The sequence below is a fragment of the Vicugna pacos genome, chromosome 7 (genome assembly GCF_048564905.1).
Source record: "Vicugna pacos chromosome 7, VicPac4, whole genome shotgun sequence".
Lineage (NCBI taxonomy): Eukaryota > Metazoa > Chordata > Mammalia > Artiodactyla > Camelidae > Vicugna > Vicugna pacos.
The window spans coordinates 19,668,799-19,685,719 of NC_132993.1; the positions used below are offsets into that span (position 1 = coordinate 19,668,799).

Genomic DNA, 16,921 nt, shown 5'->3' on the forward strand with positions numbered 1-16,921 from the left:
TTGATAAAGTGACAAATGCATGTGCCTCAATTTGTATAGCAGGGGCCAACTTCAAAGTGACTCACTATCTAGAGTTGAAAATACCAGCTGATTTTCATGGTCTCCATGACTCCCAATTTGATGAGGAAAAGGCTTGCTTTTGCAAACACTCTGTGATTGCATCTTGTAATTGAAAGGCTGGCTGGTTTAAATAAAACAAATTGCCATTTGAGTTGTATCAGTGCCTGGATTCTGAATGCTTTTTTGTCTCCTTGGAAAGTGTAGTATTACCATTTTTTAATTATAAAGAAGTCTCAGTCTTTTCCAGAGTCATGTGGTTGCAGATCCAAGAATACACTCCGAACTGCTATCTTATGTTACTGTGTTCTTCTTAATTATTTCGCTGCCTACTTATGTAGTGCTTCTGATTCATAATGACACCATTTCTTTACCAATTCAGAACAGTACCCAAGATTTGTGGAGATTTTAAGATCCACTGTTGGCTGTTGTTGAGCTCTTTTATGAAGGTAGTATCAGATGGTGTGAACTGTGTCCTTTAGGAATAGTGGTACAGCTGTGGGAAGTCTTTAGGCTGCTGTGACATGCCTATTCTGTATCCTCTGGACAGGTGTATGATGGATACTGATGATGAGGTACGGGACAGAGCTACCTTCTATCTGAATGTGCTACAGCAGAGGCAGATGGCACTGAATGCTACCTATATCTTCAATGGTCAGTGAGAACCAAGAAGGGAGACAAATATACTTTTGTTCCACGGATGGTGTCTTGGAAGCATATCTCATGATGATTTGCATATGAGCTGGCTTCACTAGGCAAAATGCTTGGTTTTTGTCTTTGAATGCACTTCCATTTCTAGGCAAACCTAAAGGATATAAAAGCCCAAAGAATGTTTGCTTGTTCCTGGTTCTCCTTGAGCTCCTTCTTGGGTTTGTCTTTTTCCCCCTTTCTTCTGCTGTTATTGTTTCCACATGGCTCTGTTGCTTTCTTTTGTGGAAGATACTTGTATTTTGTTGAAAATTTTTATGCTTTGCTCCTATGGTTCCTTGGATGAAATAATAAGAGCACCCCCCCTTTTTCATTAGGAGCCTTTATTTTAAATTATTTAGGTTATAAAATCTGTGGTTGTATTTTTCTTTAGAAAGCTTAGATAAATATTACAAACCTGGGCCTGTCTGGATCCTAGGATTGACAAGAAGTTATAATGCTGGGATTTCTCTGTTTCATAGGTCTAACAGTCTCTGTGCCAGGGATGGAAAAAGCCTTACACCAGTACACATTGGAGCCTTCAGAGAAGCCCTTTGACATGAAATCTATCCCCCTTGCTATGGCTCCTGTCTTTGAACAAAAAGCAGGTAATGGGAACACTTTGTTAATTTTTCTGTGTATAAATAGTTTTATGCCAGTAAAATAATACTGTTAGCATACTTTCTCTTAATATTTCTTTTGTCACGACTTACTTATAAATCTTACAGAACTAAGATGGATGATACTTTTTTAAATTAGGGTTTTAAAAAAATTCCCCTTGTTTTCTCATGAAAGCAAGAATATGAAATGTGACTCAGACCGAAAGTTGTTTTTTTTAATGCTGAGTGTAACAGCATTTTAAGTTAATTGTCACCATGTGTCTCAGAGCAGTAATTATGCTGCCAACTCCTATTTTTATTTTCTGATGTTGGTTACTCTTAATTAATTTTTCTATTGGAGGTTTAAAAAAATAAAAGAAGTGTTTAGTGGTTAGAACTGAAAAGGAAAGATCTCATGCTTAACTTTCGACATTTTCAGTTTGTTGATACTATACAAGTATTTTTTTTTCCTATTTGAATCATGAGATTTGTTTTTATAAACTGTTTCTCTTTTTAAGAGTAATTTTTTAAAATATTCTGGTCCATTTAAAGCAAAATTATATTTTTAGGACTTTATTATTTCACTAAATACATTTTAATTGGAGTTGTCCCTCCAAAAAAAAAAAAAAGGTAGCAGAGCACCTACTGGTATAATTTAGCCATGGCTCCTTATATATCTGGTAGAAGTTTCTGCCCTCGTCTCCTTCTGTCTGCATTTTGAGCTAGATAGTGGGAGGGAAGCTCACTTGATTGCTCATATCTGTCTTTGTAGAAATCACACTGGTGGCTACTAAGCCAGAGAAGTTGGCTCCTTCCAGGCAAGACATTTTCCAAGGTATGATGATTTGATGTGTAGAAGCAGTAGCCTTGTACCCTAGGCATTGTAAATATAATGAAGTCCACTGCTTTTATTCAGTTTGATTATTTCTTGGTACAGGAAATCTTTGTGAGGCTGAATGTTTGTTGTCACAGCCCACCGTTGCTGTGGCTGCCTGCAGTCTGTGGGACTTGTCAGTCTAAGTGGGAGTGTTTTTACTCTATCTTGGTTAATGGGAATTCATATTCTATGAAATCAAGGATTTAGTTTCTTCCTTTTTTTTTCTTTCGCCTTTAGCAATTCAGTGTACAAATTCTCTTACTTAAAAGATTATTTACTAAAGTTTGGAGACATATTAGTTGGGTGTTTACCTATTAGTAAGGCTATGGAAACTGAAAACATTTTAGACATTCAGAGAAACGTCTTCCTCTGTCTTCTTATCTTTCTTCCTTCTTTCCTTTCCATTTTTCTTAATAGAACAACTGGCTGCCATTCCTGAGTTTATGAATCTAGGACCCTTGTTCAAGTCATCCGAGCCTGTCCAACTTACAGAAGCAGAGACAGAATACTTTGTTCGTTGTATCAAGCACGTGTTTACCAAGCACATTGTGTTCCAGGTGAGATCAGTGCTGTAACAGGCTCCTGGGAGGGGCTTAATACTCATTCCCCTTCAGTTTATGATTCTAGTTCCTTTTATAGAGAAGTAACGTGGCAGCATTTCTGGTTTTCTTTCCTAAGTCCATAGCTCTAGAGATGCCTTCGTGTGATGGGTAGCTTTTAATGGTTTAAATTTAAAAGAACATAAAATCAAAATGTCTAAAGAAGTTGGACAGCATAAAGTAGAACCTGCTAAAAAAAAATCATTCAATATCAGGGTAAATTAAGTGCATTGTCCAAGAACTTGGATTTTAATTTGTTTCCCAGACAGCTGTCAGGCCTCTACCCTGTCATTTGGTAGAACTCAGTCTCAGGAAAGAGAAGAAACTAGTGAATAACATAAAGGAGAGCTCAAGAATAAGCTTATGCCTGTTGCCTCAAGAAAACCTTTAGGGGGAGACCTGTCTTGGTGTATAGAGAGGGAAAGTGTAGTGGGTTCTGGGACTGAGTTGTGGGTTATGGGTGGGAAGGAGCAACTTGCTTGAAAACAGTTCTTATCCTTCATAACTTTTGTGTTTGCTGCCTTTTCAGTTTGACTGTACCAATACTCTCAATGACCAGCTGCTGGAGAAAGTGACAGTGCAGGTGGAACCATCAGACTCCTGTGAAGTGCTGTGCTGTATCCCAGCGCCCAGCCTAACTTATAATCAGCCGGGAATATGTTACACTCTTGTTCGTTTACCTGATGACGACTCTACAGCAGGTACTGATACCCAGAATGAAAGACATATGATTGTGGGTACATTACCACTTGAGCTCGTAAATGTCTGGACAAGTATTTGAGGTTCAAGAATTTGTTTGTTTTCCAGAATTAAATGTAATGATAATGATGGTATATTTATATTTATAAAATTAATTACTGCTATAGATATACTAATTTTATAACTAATTCTCTGAGTAAAATATGCTGGACATTTAATCTTAAAAGAGAAACTGAATGTATACAGTGGTAGCCCAAAAAGGAATTCAGACTTTCTGTTGAAACAGTGTGACCACTGGTTCATGTAGCTGATGTCTCCTTGAAGGATCATGGCCTCCTTCTCCCTGATGTTTCTTTCCAGGGCATCTTGGGGATTTTTTACTTAGTAGATCCATGGCATCTGAAAATGTATTTTTTTTAAGGGTCCTGTAGCCCAAGGCTGGCGTCTTAGTATGTCTCAGCCCAGTAAGTGGCTTAGCCAACAACTGGGTGTCCACATTTGAGAAAGGCTTTGTAATTCTCCACTTGACCTGTATGCACCGTATGCAGTCTTAGGGGTGGGGGATGGGGGTCCGGGGAGGCCTGTGAAGGAGAACCAACTGCTAGTGCCAACAGTATTTACAAATTTGGGGATTTGAGACCTTCTGACATATCTCTTCTGAATGTCAAGTGTTTGTTGTACTTGCTTTCCTCCTTTTCCTTTGTGAGTTCTTTTCTTCCCAGATTCACTGCAGAATATTCACAACTGCTAACCAGTTTACTCAGAAATAAGCACACACATCACACTTAACATTTTAAACAATTTTTATTACTAGTACAGGAAAAACAATTTTTACTGTTAATACAGGAAAAAAGCAAAGTAACAAATAGTGGGGAAGTTACAGAGTTACAAGAAATCATAAAAGTACTAGTCAATAGTTGTCCCTGGTCATCACTGAGTTACATTTGGGGCTTAACCTGTCTTCTCTTAGCCCCTCTCCCAACCCCCTTTTTAGCTGTTGGTTCTGGGAGCCCCTGTCCAGTCTCATCTGTGTCGGATGATAGACCAGGCTACTCACTCTAGCACGAGGTAGATTCAAGTTGGCACCATTGCTGGGTCTGAAGCCCAGGTTGTTCCCTCTGGCCCTGGGTGGACCTGCACTTGCAGCCACCCTGGATCCATAACCCCCTGGGTAGGAAGGCACTTTTCTATCTGGCCTCCAGTATTTCCCCTTCAAGCATTAGGCATCCAACTTTAACCTTTCATTACCTCCTTTATCCCTTTATGAGGTTTCTCTAGTTCCGTTCCCTTTTAGCTACACTTTCTTTCCTGGTCTGTTTTCCTCTGGTTAGACTCATTTGAAATATGTCCACCAGCCAGTAATTAAGCTGGCTGTACTCTTTAGTAAAGCTAGTTTTATTTGGCCTTGTTCTAAACCAGTATCTGGGCCCAGTCTTAATGTAGCCCTGTGGCTTCTGCCATCATCCTGGGAGATTCCACATTTTTTTAGTTTTTTCCAGTAGCCACCTCTCCTTATTTCACAATTCTTCCCCCATTGTACTTCTTACTAAGTTTCTTTTTCTTAAGGGATGCCATTCCTTTGCCACGTAATTTCAGAGGGAAGCAAAATGCTGAACTCATTGAAGAATCAAGCTTTTCCCAATTGAGAATACTAGCTCCTCCCATTTCCCCAGGTTCACTTGGATAACTGATAACTCAGGTGCCTCACATCCCAAGGAGTGGTCCTAACAGAATACAATAAATACAGTTTTACAATATCAAAATACGTAAAACAACAATATTGAAATTACAGAAGTTACATATAGTACAGGAGAAAACAACAACAACAGAAAACATTTCTACCAAGACAAAATATAGGGGCGGTTTCTTACACCTCCTTACTAAGGAGTTAATTTCTTTTTAAAATATAGATCTTACAAATTAGCCCAGAGGTTTCAACTTTTGGTCTGCTGGCTATGGGCGCTTTTGCTTGATGGTTGTTAGTATTTTGTTTGTAAAAATTTGACATTTGGAGAATTTTCTTTCTTTTCTGTTAAATTTAAAGGATTTGCTGATTGGTGTTAAAACTTAGTTGTAAATTTGTCTTTGTATCTTGGAGAGAAGAAATGGAATTCTGTCTCAACATTTGGACTTTTAAAACTTTGTTAGTAGTCAATTTATATTTGACCCATCACGTGCCTGCTTTAAAAAAAAATCCTTTCTATTCTTTAGTCTTTGTTAGAAACTAAAATTTTTCATCCATGGCCAATCCAAAGTCTTTGCTGTACAGTGAACAGAAGTGAAACACCAGGGTCTAGGCGGTACTAAGAGTCTTTTACCCATTCCTTCTTTTCTGCATTTTCCCACTGTAGATATGTTGAATTTCACCAATCACCTGAAGATATATACATCACCGCTACTTGTCTTATCTCAGAAAATATATTTTCCATATAATTACAGAAAAAAAAATTCTGGAGACTGTGATTTCCTTCAACTGTATAGAATAGAAAGGAGTCTAGGTTTTGAAGATAGATTGGGATTTGAATTCTGACTCTGCTACACACTGACTGTAATCTTGGACAAATTATTTGATCTCTGTAGGCCTTTTAGGATTGTCAGAGGGATAAAATGAAATTAAGTAAAGTGATTAGTGTGGTGCCAGATACATAGTAAATACTTAATAGATAGAAGCTATTATTGTTTCAGTTCTGAAACTATCCACTCTCTCCCTTTATCTTCTTTAAAATCAAGTCTCTCACAGTTCAAAAGACACACACTGGCCAGTCTCCCCCAGAAAGCTGTTCCAGCAATTGTTCTTATCTTTGCTGTATCTTTAAACTTGCTCACTCCTCCTACTTTATAAGTGTCAAAAAAATCTACGCCATCTGAAAAAAATCTACTCTAACTCAACATCAAGATATTACCATAACTCTGTCCGTCAAATCTTGGGCAATTTGTGGAAAGAGTAATCACCTTCATAAGTCTCAATTCAGTTAGTCCTACTTACTCTTTTCTGTCCTCCATAATTACTCTTCACTCAAATTTGTAGAAAAGCCTTCAAGGCAGCATGCCTTCTTCATGTCCTTTCTCATCCAGCAACTTTCTTTCCTCTGAATATTTATTATACTAGTAATAACATACATATATGCAACATTCTACAAATTTTTCCCTGCTTTGGACCTCTATAATGACCCTACCTACTTAACTTTTTGTTTTATTATGTCGTATTTCTCATCTTAAAGCATTTCAACAAATTTACATAACTCACTTAAAAGGTCTTTAATATCAAATATCCATACTAAGATCAAGTTTAACAGTGATGTATGAGTCTTTTTCTGGTTTTCATTAGGGAGGCTGCCTCCCATTTAACAATCCATAACTTTCGCATATGCTTCAGTTCTCAACTTTCTGCCTTGAGCTACCACGGGATTCTGACGGACTCCAGACTCTTCTCTGAATCTGCAGTCTCCATTCTATTATTTGTGGTTCAGTATCAACTGTATTAACTCCTGACATTCTGACATTAAATCCACAGCTTCAATTAAGTAACATTTCTGTTTTTTACTTTGACTCACCTCCAGCCACTCACTGGGATCCACACTAATGACCCTTGATGAAACTCTGCATTCTTCTTAGCTAAGCACATAATCTCAATTTTTACTCAAAGCCTATAAAAGCAGGATAAGTTGAATATAACTGTTCAACCACCGTGTCCCCTATCACTAGAATTTATATCAGTCTAGCCGTAAAATCAGTTTTCCTCCAATTTGACCCATTATGAGATTGGCCAAGACTTCCAGTTTGAGATTTCATTCACCCTGTTCATTCATTTCATAACCCGTCTCCCTTTCCTCAAACACACTGAAATGTCTAACTTTCCCTCTATACTTACTTTCAGTCTGATTTCTATCCTATTTCATGTTTCCGTTTCACACCATCAGCATCAGTAAATGTAATCTTTATTGCTCCTTTTCTTAAGTGATAGCATCTCTCCAGAATGCAGTGTAAACATGGCATATCCACTCATTTCCTCTTTTTCCCTCTTGACCTTAGGGAAAAACCCTCTGCTTGGTTCACCCAGGCTTGGTTCACAACCTGAGCTTTTAAATAGATTCAGTATGTGAAAATGTGTGAACTTCCTCCTTGACTTACTGTTACTATTCCAAACGATACCACTGTAATGCGTGCATCTTCATCTTTGGATGTCAGTGTTACCAATGTCATGAGGTTGCTGCTGGCGCTCTCCCTTCAGATTTCATTTTATGAATTTACCTCCATATGACTATTTATTCTCCTGAATCTACCCACTCTGACGTAATTATCTGATGGATTTTTTCCGGCAGCCACCAATTTGCCTGTGACAATTTCTTTTTATATATTTCTTCCATTTTCCTTTATGCCATTAATTGTGCTCAAGTTTAACACGCAGCACTATGCCTCGTAACCATTATAATCCTCCTTAATAATTCCACGGATGATTTGTATCATTATATGTATACTGTCAACTTAATTCCAATTTCATTTTAACCATTTCTTTCCATTTTTCCTCTGCTCTTTTTCATTGGAAAAACATTAAACATATAAACACTACATCAACATCTGAAGAAGACTATTTTACCAGTGCTAAATACAATGCTTTCAAAGCTCAGCTGACTGCACCACACCACCTTTACTCTGTACTGGGCTGTGCTACAGCCTCTCCCTCTGTGAACATTCTGCGTCGTGTATCTTCCTAATAAAAGCATGCTTGCCCACAGACATAGCAGATAGCACCTATGCTTTCTTATATTCACTAGTATGCACCTACTGTCTGATCTCAATACCACATATGCCCCACTCCTGTCCCTGAGATCTGCTGATGTCCCCAGATTGGGAGCCCTTCAGGCTGCCCTCGCCTTTTCTTTAGAGCCCCCTTTAACTACCCTGAGCCCTTCATACATTCATCAGGTTCTCCCCCTCTCCCATGATGCCTGTCCCTTTCTCCTCCCTTTGACTCCCCTGGCCCGTCTCAACGCTGGCCTGTCCCCTTCATGGCTGCTCAGGAATCCAAGGTCTCTGCACACTGGGTGTGGACTGAGCCTTCCTTGGCCCATCGTCTACCTTTTCTCCCAATCCAGCCTTTGAGAGCCACTCTGCTTTACCTTCAGCATCTGATCCTACCTCCCCAACCACCTGCCAGTCATGTGACAGATATAGTGGTCTCTTCCTTGATATCTGCTCCCTTCTTGATCTGCCCTCACGCTCCCCTGTGAGCAGCTTCTTGGTCTGCAGGGTGCTGCATGAATCCATATGCTGTTCCAATTCACCCTTAAGCACACTATCTTTGCAGGTCCCCCATTTTGGAGATGGTCATGGCCTCTCTGGGCTTGTCTCTGACCTTTCATCATTTCATCTTGTGTTGCCCTGCACTGACTGGGTTGTCTCCAATGTCTTCCATGAGTCAGTACCTCTACCACCTGATCCTCCTCTAGCCTATTCCTACCCCAGCATGTTCCCCACTAGCCTTACTCCCATGCTATCCTCTGCCTCCTACATGGGCTTTGTCATGGCCCACTCATGGGACAAAGCTCCTGGATCCTCCACATCCACTCCAACCTTCTGCCTCTTTGTTATCACCCTCTGTGCAGCACATTCCCTCATCTTCTCAACAAGCATCTCCTGTCCTAGCTGCAAGGTGCCTGCCCTTTCTCTTCTTACTGGACGACCACTTCTCCTCTACTTCCTGCTTCAGAATGCTCACCTGATCACCTGCTTCCAGGCACAATTTCATCATCTCTCCTAATTTCGTTCTCTACTGCTTATGTTCCTGATCCGTGTGACATTCCGTGAGTCTTCCAGCTGGACTCAGTACTTTCCTGTGCTGTGTGCTCCCTTCTTGACCCCCCACCTTCTGCTCAGCCCAACTCCATCGTCCCTGCTTCAGACACACTGCACCGACCCTGTACGCTCCGCCCCCAGCCTCTGCTCATGAGCCAGGCTGCGCTGTCCTCCCAGGTCCCTGCAGCGTCACTCCTGAAACTTTCACGTTTCCATCCAGACCCCTTGTTGCACACTCTACTAATGCAGCTCTTGGGGAGCCCCTGCCTCTGATTCTCCTAGCTTTTTCCTTTCACCTTCTCACCCTCTTGCCCCCACGTCTGCCAGCTGCACTCCTGATGCCATCATACTCAGTCTGGACCCGCACAAAGCCCTGGGCACTGCTGTCCACCCTGCTTCTGCCTTTCTCCTGCCATGCAGTCACCTCTCTCCCAGAGCCTCTCCTGCACTGTCCCATCCCATCCACCCCTTCCTTTGGTGTGTATGTCCCCTCTGGTACCCTCTGCTCACATACACACAATCTATCTTCCTTTCAGCCACTACTTCTGTCTCCCTCAGCCTTACTCCACAAAACTCCTCAGCTCCAGGAACACCATGCTTGCAATCCACTCCCTACCGACCGACAGTAATCCCAACCCACCACCCCTCGTTCCAGGTGCCTTGTCGGCTACATTCACTTGCTCGCTGTCTGCCTGGTCCTGGGTCCTTTTCCTCCACGTCTCCCAGTCTCGACTCTGATGCCTGCATCTGCCCCGACTCGGGCTTATCTGCTTATGTTCCCCTCCCTCCCCCTTCCACCCAGTGATTCTCCCCCAAGGATGCGTGGCCCCCAAGGCAAGCCTATCAATGTCATCTTTTCATCTTTCTTGTATTTTTGTGGTTTTACTCTGGGTTTTTGCTTTGAGCAAAGTACTGCACCCCAGATGTTTTGATAGGCCTCCCCTGGGGTGCATGCCTGCAGCTCCCACTCAGGTGAAATCCACACCCTGACCGTATCCCTGGGCAGAATCATCACAGTGTGACCCCCTGAGATACACTCTCCCCTTGAGCGCCTCTGGCCCCAACAGTTGCTAATGATGCTTTTTCCTAAAAAAAAAAAGAAACCCAAAACCCAGCATTTGCCCCACTCTGACTGCCCGGCACTGTCCTCTTGGAACCACCACATTCCCTTCAGTATTTACTCAGTGACACCCAACATCCCCCAAACTCCAGTCTGCATCAGAGCACTTTTCTTCTCAAGTCACCACACCCCAGACACTCCCCTGCCCCTCACCCTTTATGACTCTTAGGCATTATGACAGTACCTTTGGTGCAAACCTGTCGTTCTTCTTGGCGCTTGCCACTGTCCCTTTCCCTAGGTTACCCCTCCTCATTTCACACCCATGACACCGTCGCCCTTCAGAGCCCTGCCCCTGTCGTCCGCACGTTCCTCTGTGATTCCTGCTAAGCAGCCTTTCCCTTCCTCCTCTCCTGCAGCTGCTCTCTGTCCTCTCTGGGTGGATTCACTGGTCTTCCCAGTCCTCTCCTCAACCTGCAGTCATCACCCCAACACTGGACCTGCACTCAGTCCAGAAGCGCAGATAAAGATGCTTTTCTCAGTGTCTGGAGCTGGATCTCCCCCCCCCCACCACCTTCACTCCCAACCTTGTTCCCCTGCACAACCCTGTCCAACCTGACCTGCACCCCAACCTCAGTCCCATCCCCATCTACCTCCCACCCCCACCTCCCCCCGCGTCCCCAGCGGATCCGTATTAAAGAGCCTGGCCAAAAAGTTCTACCCCTGCCACAATATTCCAGGTTGTAGCAGCAGCCACTGCTCCCACCCGCTGCTAGCCACCCCTTTCCCACTCTTCCTTCCTCATGCCTCTGCTCCCCCTGGCTGGTCCCGAACCTCTGAAGTTCCTTCTGGTTGGCACCTCTGAGACCTGCCTGGATTCCTACCTGCCACCTCCCTCTTCTCATTGCTCCCCCTGTTGTTGTCCAGCCTGTCTCCCTTCCACCGCGCTCCAGTCTCCCATCACCTGGGTGCCTCCCATCACCTGTCTTCTGGCAGGTGACCCTCCCCGTCATGCCACATCAAGGCTCCACTTGGACATTCCTTCCTGAGACCATTCCTCGTGTGACCCATTTCTTCTCTTTCCCTCCCTGGTCCAGGGAAAGCGTCCTCTTCTTTAGGAAGCATTATCTCATCTCCGTGCTCCCTAATGCCTGTCACTGAGTTGCACTGGGTCACCCTGTCTCTGTAGGGCTGCTCCCTCCTTGGCCCTGCTGTCATGCTCACACTCTTTCCTCCCCTTCCCTGTTCTTCCTGAAATCATGGGCTGTCACTGGTCTGGTTCTTCCACGGGCTCAGGCCACCATTTCTCTTTAGGCTCCCTTTTCCTTAGCGCCTTCCTGTCTTTCCTTCCTTCCTGTTCTGTCTTCTCTTTTAACCAAGCCACTGTACACAGGACTTTACACCAGGTCGCCACCTCACCTTCTTTCCTTGCCTCCACTGATTCCATCTCTCTTCCCATGGACCTGGGGTGCACCCCCGGCCATCACCCTTGCTGTCCCTCTCCTTGTTGACATGTGCAGATCCCTGCTCTGCCCTCCTTCCCTCTAGCCACGTTCCCCTCACATCACCCACATGCAGATCTGAAGACCCAATTACTCTCCAGTCCATGTGGCCTTGCCTCCTTGTTGTTCAGGTCCAGCCTCCCAGACAAGAGTACCCCAAGGCCCCAGCATCCCACCCACTGGTGTCTCCCTCTGTGGCCTTTTCCTACCCACATTATCTTCTCAGACTAGAATTACGGCATCCCATTGGCTGTGAAGGTCCCCACTTCTCCCCTGATTGCCTATGCAGTCTCTCTGCCACATGCTAAACCCCCACCTGTCTGCACCCATGGACTAGCAGAGGCACAGATTCGCTGACTGACAGCAGCTGTCAATACCACCTTAGTTCCCACCCATTCCTGTGCCATTTCTAAGCATATCTGCTACCCACACCATGGACTCCACCCGGTCCTTCCCAGTGTCCCTGAGGTTACCTGCCGTGGTTTGTATGCAGAGTCTATCTGATATGCAACACAGCACCGTTACCTCTGTGTCAACACAGTCATTGTGGCCCTTTCCCTGCTGCTTTGAGGGCCTTGGGTCTTCAAAGCCCCAGGCTATGGCGTCTCTGCCCTGCTCTGCTCTGCTTCTGCCACCCGGCATCAGGGCGTGCAGAACCCTCTTGTCTCCTGAGACCTGCCAAAGTCCCAGACTGGGGCTCTCCAGGCTCCTTGCTCCTCTTCTTCCTCATTTTCTCCCCGGCCTTGCTCTTCTCTTTACCTGCTCTGAGACCCAGCAAGTTCATGACGTTCTTTCCCCTCTTGACTGCCACCTGTTCCTTTATTTTCTCACCGACTCCCCTGATCCAATTTGTATCCTGCCTGAGATTCCAGAGTTTCTCTTTCCAAGCTGGCTGCCCATTGAACTGGCTCGGCACATCCACCACCTTTTCTCTTCCTCTTGTCTTCAGGAGCCCCTCTGCCTCCTCGTCAGCATTCCATCCTACTTCCCCAGCCACCTGCCAGTCAGGTGACAGATTCCCCAACCTTTCCCTCAACTTCCTCTTCCTTGACTGAACCTCGTGCTCCCCCAGTGCCAGCTTCTTGGTCCCCAGCATGCTGTACTGAATCCACGCTGCCTGAACGCTCACCAAAGCACGCTACTTTTCGTGTCTACCAGTTTGGAGAAAGTCATTGCTTCTGGGTGCTCTCTGGCCTTCCATCATCTCACCATGCCCTGCAGTTTTGTCTCCAGAATTTTCAAGAGCCACTACCTCTACCACCGGAACATCCTCTGACTTCAGCCACCTCTCCCGAGTTCCTCGCCTGCCCTGTCTTAGCCTCGCTGCACCCTTCCTCCTGCATGAGCTGCCTCATGCCTTTGACCCACTTTCGGGGGTAAAGTTTGTAGATTCTCCACCTCCGCCCTTTGTCACTCCTCTCCTGGTGCAGTGCGCTCCCTGATCCTCTCCACAAGCCCCTGGTATGCCTGCCAGGCACCGTGTCCTGCGATTTCTCACTCCTCTGGCCCGATGGACCACCTGCCCTCTACCACACTCTCCCACCTGGCAGAGACTGCTCACCTGAACGCCCGGCTTCAAGGTCTCTCCTGCTTTGCTTCTCCACTGCAGCGTCATAAACAGCTGTCCGACCTAAGCGTGTGATGTTCTTTGAGCTCCCACTGAGACTTGCAGCTGGATTCAGTAGTCTTCTCTGTTGGGTGCTCCCTTCCTGATCCTTGCCCACTGCTCAGCCCAATTCAGTCCTCTTTGCCTCCGACACTGTGCTGAGCCCACACACTCTGCCCCCCCCCCACCATACTCAGTCTTGTGGACCAACGCTGCAGTGTCCTCCTGGACCTCGAAAAGGTTGCTCCCTGAAACCTGGGATGTTTCCATCCAGCCCCTTTGTTGTGGACTCTTCTGACTCAGCTCTTGGGGAGTCTCCTCCTCTGATTCTCCCACCTTCTTCCTTTCCCCACACACCTTGACTTCTGCCCTGCCTCCTGCCACCTCATGCCTGACATCACCCTGCTAGTCTCGACCTGCACAGAGCCCTGGTCCTGCTGTCCACCCTCCTCTCCTCCGCCTTCCTTCCTAGCAGTCATCTCTCCCAGATGCTCTCATTCAGTGTTGTGTCCCATCCTGCCTGCCGTTTCTTCCCTATGGACATCCCACCTGGAGCTTGCTACTCATATATGCACAACCCAACTTCCTTTTGGTCGCCACTGCCATCTCTCTCAGTCCCACTCCTCAGGTGTCCTCAGCTCAGGGACCTCCGCCTTGGCGCCCCACTCCCTACCATGGACAGTGAATCCTAGCCACCCCCGCCATTCCGGGTCTTTTGTTGGCTCCCTCCATTCACTCGCTCTCTGCCTGGTCCTGGGTCCTTTCCTCCATGTCTGACAGTCCTGACTCTGATGCCTGCATCTACCCCGCCTCAGGGGCTCGTCTCTCCTGCTCCCCTCTGCCCAGCTCTCTGCCCTGCCCCACACCCAGTGATTCTCACCTGAGGATGCGTGACCCCGCGAGGCAGCTTTTCAGCCTCGTTATCTGGCCATGTTTTTGTGCTTTCTTCTGGGGATTCTTTTGCATATTCTTTTTGTATTGAGCAGAGAGCACTGCTCACCAGATGGTTTTATGGACTCTCTCTCAGGGAAGCCTGATGAGACCACCTGGGCTGCATGTTCCCTTGCACACCTTTGGCCTCCCATCAGGTGCTGTTGACACTTGTTCTTCAAAAACCCCACGTGGCCCCCGCTCTGCCACTGTTCAGTACTATTCTCTTAGAACCACACACTCCCTTCCACACTGAGTCGCTGAAACCTGACATGTCCTAAACCCCAGTCTGCATTAGAGTATTGCTCTTTTCATACCGCCCCTACACCTCCACCCATCATTAATGACTCTCAGGCATTGTGACAGTATTTTTGGTCCATATCTGGTCCTTCTTGGCACTTGCCATTGTCCCTTTTTCTACTTTACCCCTCCTCGTATCAGACCCGTGACACTGTCCCCTTGCCCAGCCCTGCCCCGTAATCCTCACGTTCCTCTATGATTCCTGCCAAGCAGACCTTTCCCTTCCTCCTCTCCTGCAGCTGCTCTCTGTCCTCTCTGGGTGGATTCACTGGTCTTCCCAGTCCTCTCCTCAACCTGCAGTCATCACCCCAACACTGGACCTGTACTCAGTCCAGAAGCACAGCTTAAGATGCTTTTCTTAGTGCCTGGAGATTGGCTCATGACCCCCCCAACCCTCCCACCCCCATCCCCACCCCCATTAATCCCAACCCTGCCCTCCCATCCAACCCAGTCAAACCCAACCCATACCCCACCCTAACCCTGTCCCCCACCCTTTCCCTTCCTCCCACCCAATTCCCTGCCCCCTCCCACACCCACTGATCCCAACCCCACCCTCCCATCCAACCCCATAACCAACCCACACCCCAACCCCATCCCCAACCCAACCCCAGCCCAAAAGCCCTCCCCACCTCCCACCCCATCCCTAGCGGATCCGTATTAAAGAGCCTGGCCAAAAAGTTCCACCCTCCCCACAACATTCGACGCTCTTAGGAGCAGCCACTGCTCCCACCCACTACTAGCCACCCCTTTCCACTCCTCCTTCCTCATGCCTCTGCTCCCCCTGGCTGGTCCCGAACCTCTGAAGTTCCTTCTCGGTGGCACCTCTGAGATCTGCCTGGATTCCCACCTGCCACCTCCCTCTCCTCATTCCTTCCCCTGTTGGTGTCCAGCCTGTCTCCCTTCCACTGCGCTCCACTCTCCACCCTCCCCTGGGTGCCTCCCATCACCTGTCTCTGGCAGGTGACCCTCCCGTCATGCCACATCAAGGCTCCACTTGGACATTCCTTCCTGAGACCCTTCCTCATGCGACCCATTTCTTCCCTTTACCAACCTGGCCCAGGGAAAGCGCCCTTCTCTTCTCTAGGAACCATGATCTCAAAGCTCCCCAGTGCCCGTCATTGAGTAGAACGGGGTCATCCCTTCTCTGTCGGGGTGCTCCCTCCTTGGACCTGATTGCACACTCACACTCTTCCCTCCCCTGCCCTGCCACATCCTTTCCAGAACCATCTGCTGTCTCCTGTCAGGTTCTTCCACTGGCTCAGGCCACTACCTCCCCTTTATCCTCAGGCTTCCTTATTCTCATCGTCACCTCATCTCATCCTCCTCCTCTTCTCTCTTCCCTTGTAATCAAGCCACTGCGTACAATTCTTTACACCAAGCGAGTGCTTCCTCCTCTTCTTCCTTTCCTGGCCTCCACTGCTTCCATGTCTTCTCAATCAGCCCCCGGGATGCACCCTTGCCAATTGTCCTTGACACCACACTGCTCCTTGACACAGTCCGGAATCCCCTGCCCTTGCCTTCTTCCCCTCTTGTCCACCTTCCACTCACCACACCTCTGTGCAGATATCTAAGCCCGCACTCTCCCTTCCATTCTGCCTTGTTCCCTGTGTTGTCCATTGGACCCAGCCTCTTGAACAGGAGACCCCCACTGCCCAACCCCCATCACCGTGCCCCTTGCTCCCTCCCTCTGTGGCCCATTGCTGCCCACATTACCTTCTTGGACTAGACCTATGACGCGCCCCCCACTACTACTGAAGGCCCCTCCTCCCCTACTTCTCTTTGCAGAGTCTGTGCACATGCTAGACCTCCCCGCCTTCCCACACTCCCACTCCCAGTGCGGCAGAAGCACAGATCAGTGACCACTGCTAAATGTCACCCCCTCCTCACCTGATTCTGACCCTGAGTGCCCTCATGTGTTCTTGAGATTCCTCCCCGGCCCCCGTTTACTGCCACCACTCTCCTTCTCTTCTCATCAGCTCCCCTGAACCAACCTGCATCCCACAGCCCACACTGTATGGCTGCCAGAGACTCCAGTGTCTCTCTCTTCCAAGCTGGTGGTGCACTGAACTGACTCGCCCACTGTCAACCTTTTCTTCCCGCTCTCATCTTCCACGGACCCTCTGCTTCAGCTTCAGCTTCCAGACCTACTTCCCCTTCAATCCGCCAGTTCTGGGACAGATTCAGTGGTCTTTTCCTTGATATCTGCTCCCTT

General features: G+C 46.9%; 1 protein-coding gene across 1 annotated transcript in view; it reads left to right on the top strand.

Moving 5' to 3' along the window:
- Nucleotides 1-16,921, top strand: part of COPG2 (COPI coat complex subunit gamma 2) — a 243,733-nt gene that overhangs the window by 55,255 nt on the left and 171,557 nt on the right. The window contains exons 16-20 of the mRNA XM_072964470.1: nt 608-711; nt 1,227-1,352; nt 2,116-2,178; nt 2,638-2,777; nt 3,349-3,520. Coding sequence (XP_072820571.1) covers nt 608-711; nt 1,227-1,352; nt 2,116-2,178; nt 2,638-2,777; nt 3,349-3,520 — 605 coding nt within the window. The remainder of the gene's footprint in view (nt 1-607; nt 712-1,226; nt 1,353-2,115; nt 2,179-2,637; nt 2,778-3,348; nt 3,521-16,921) is intronic.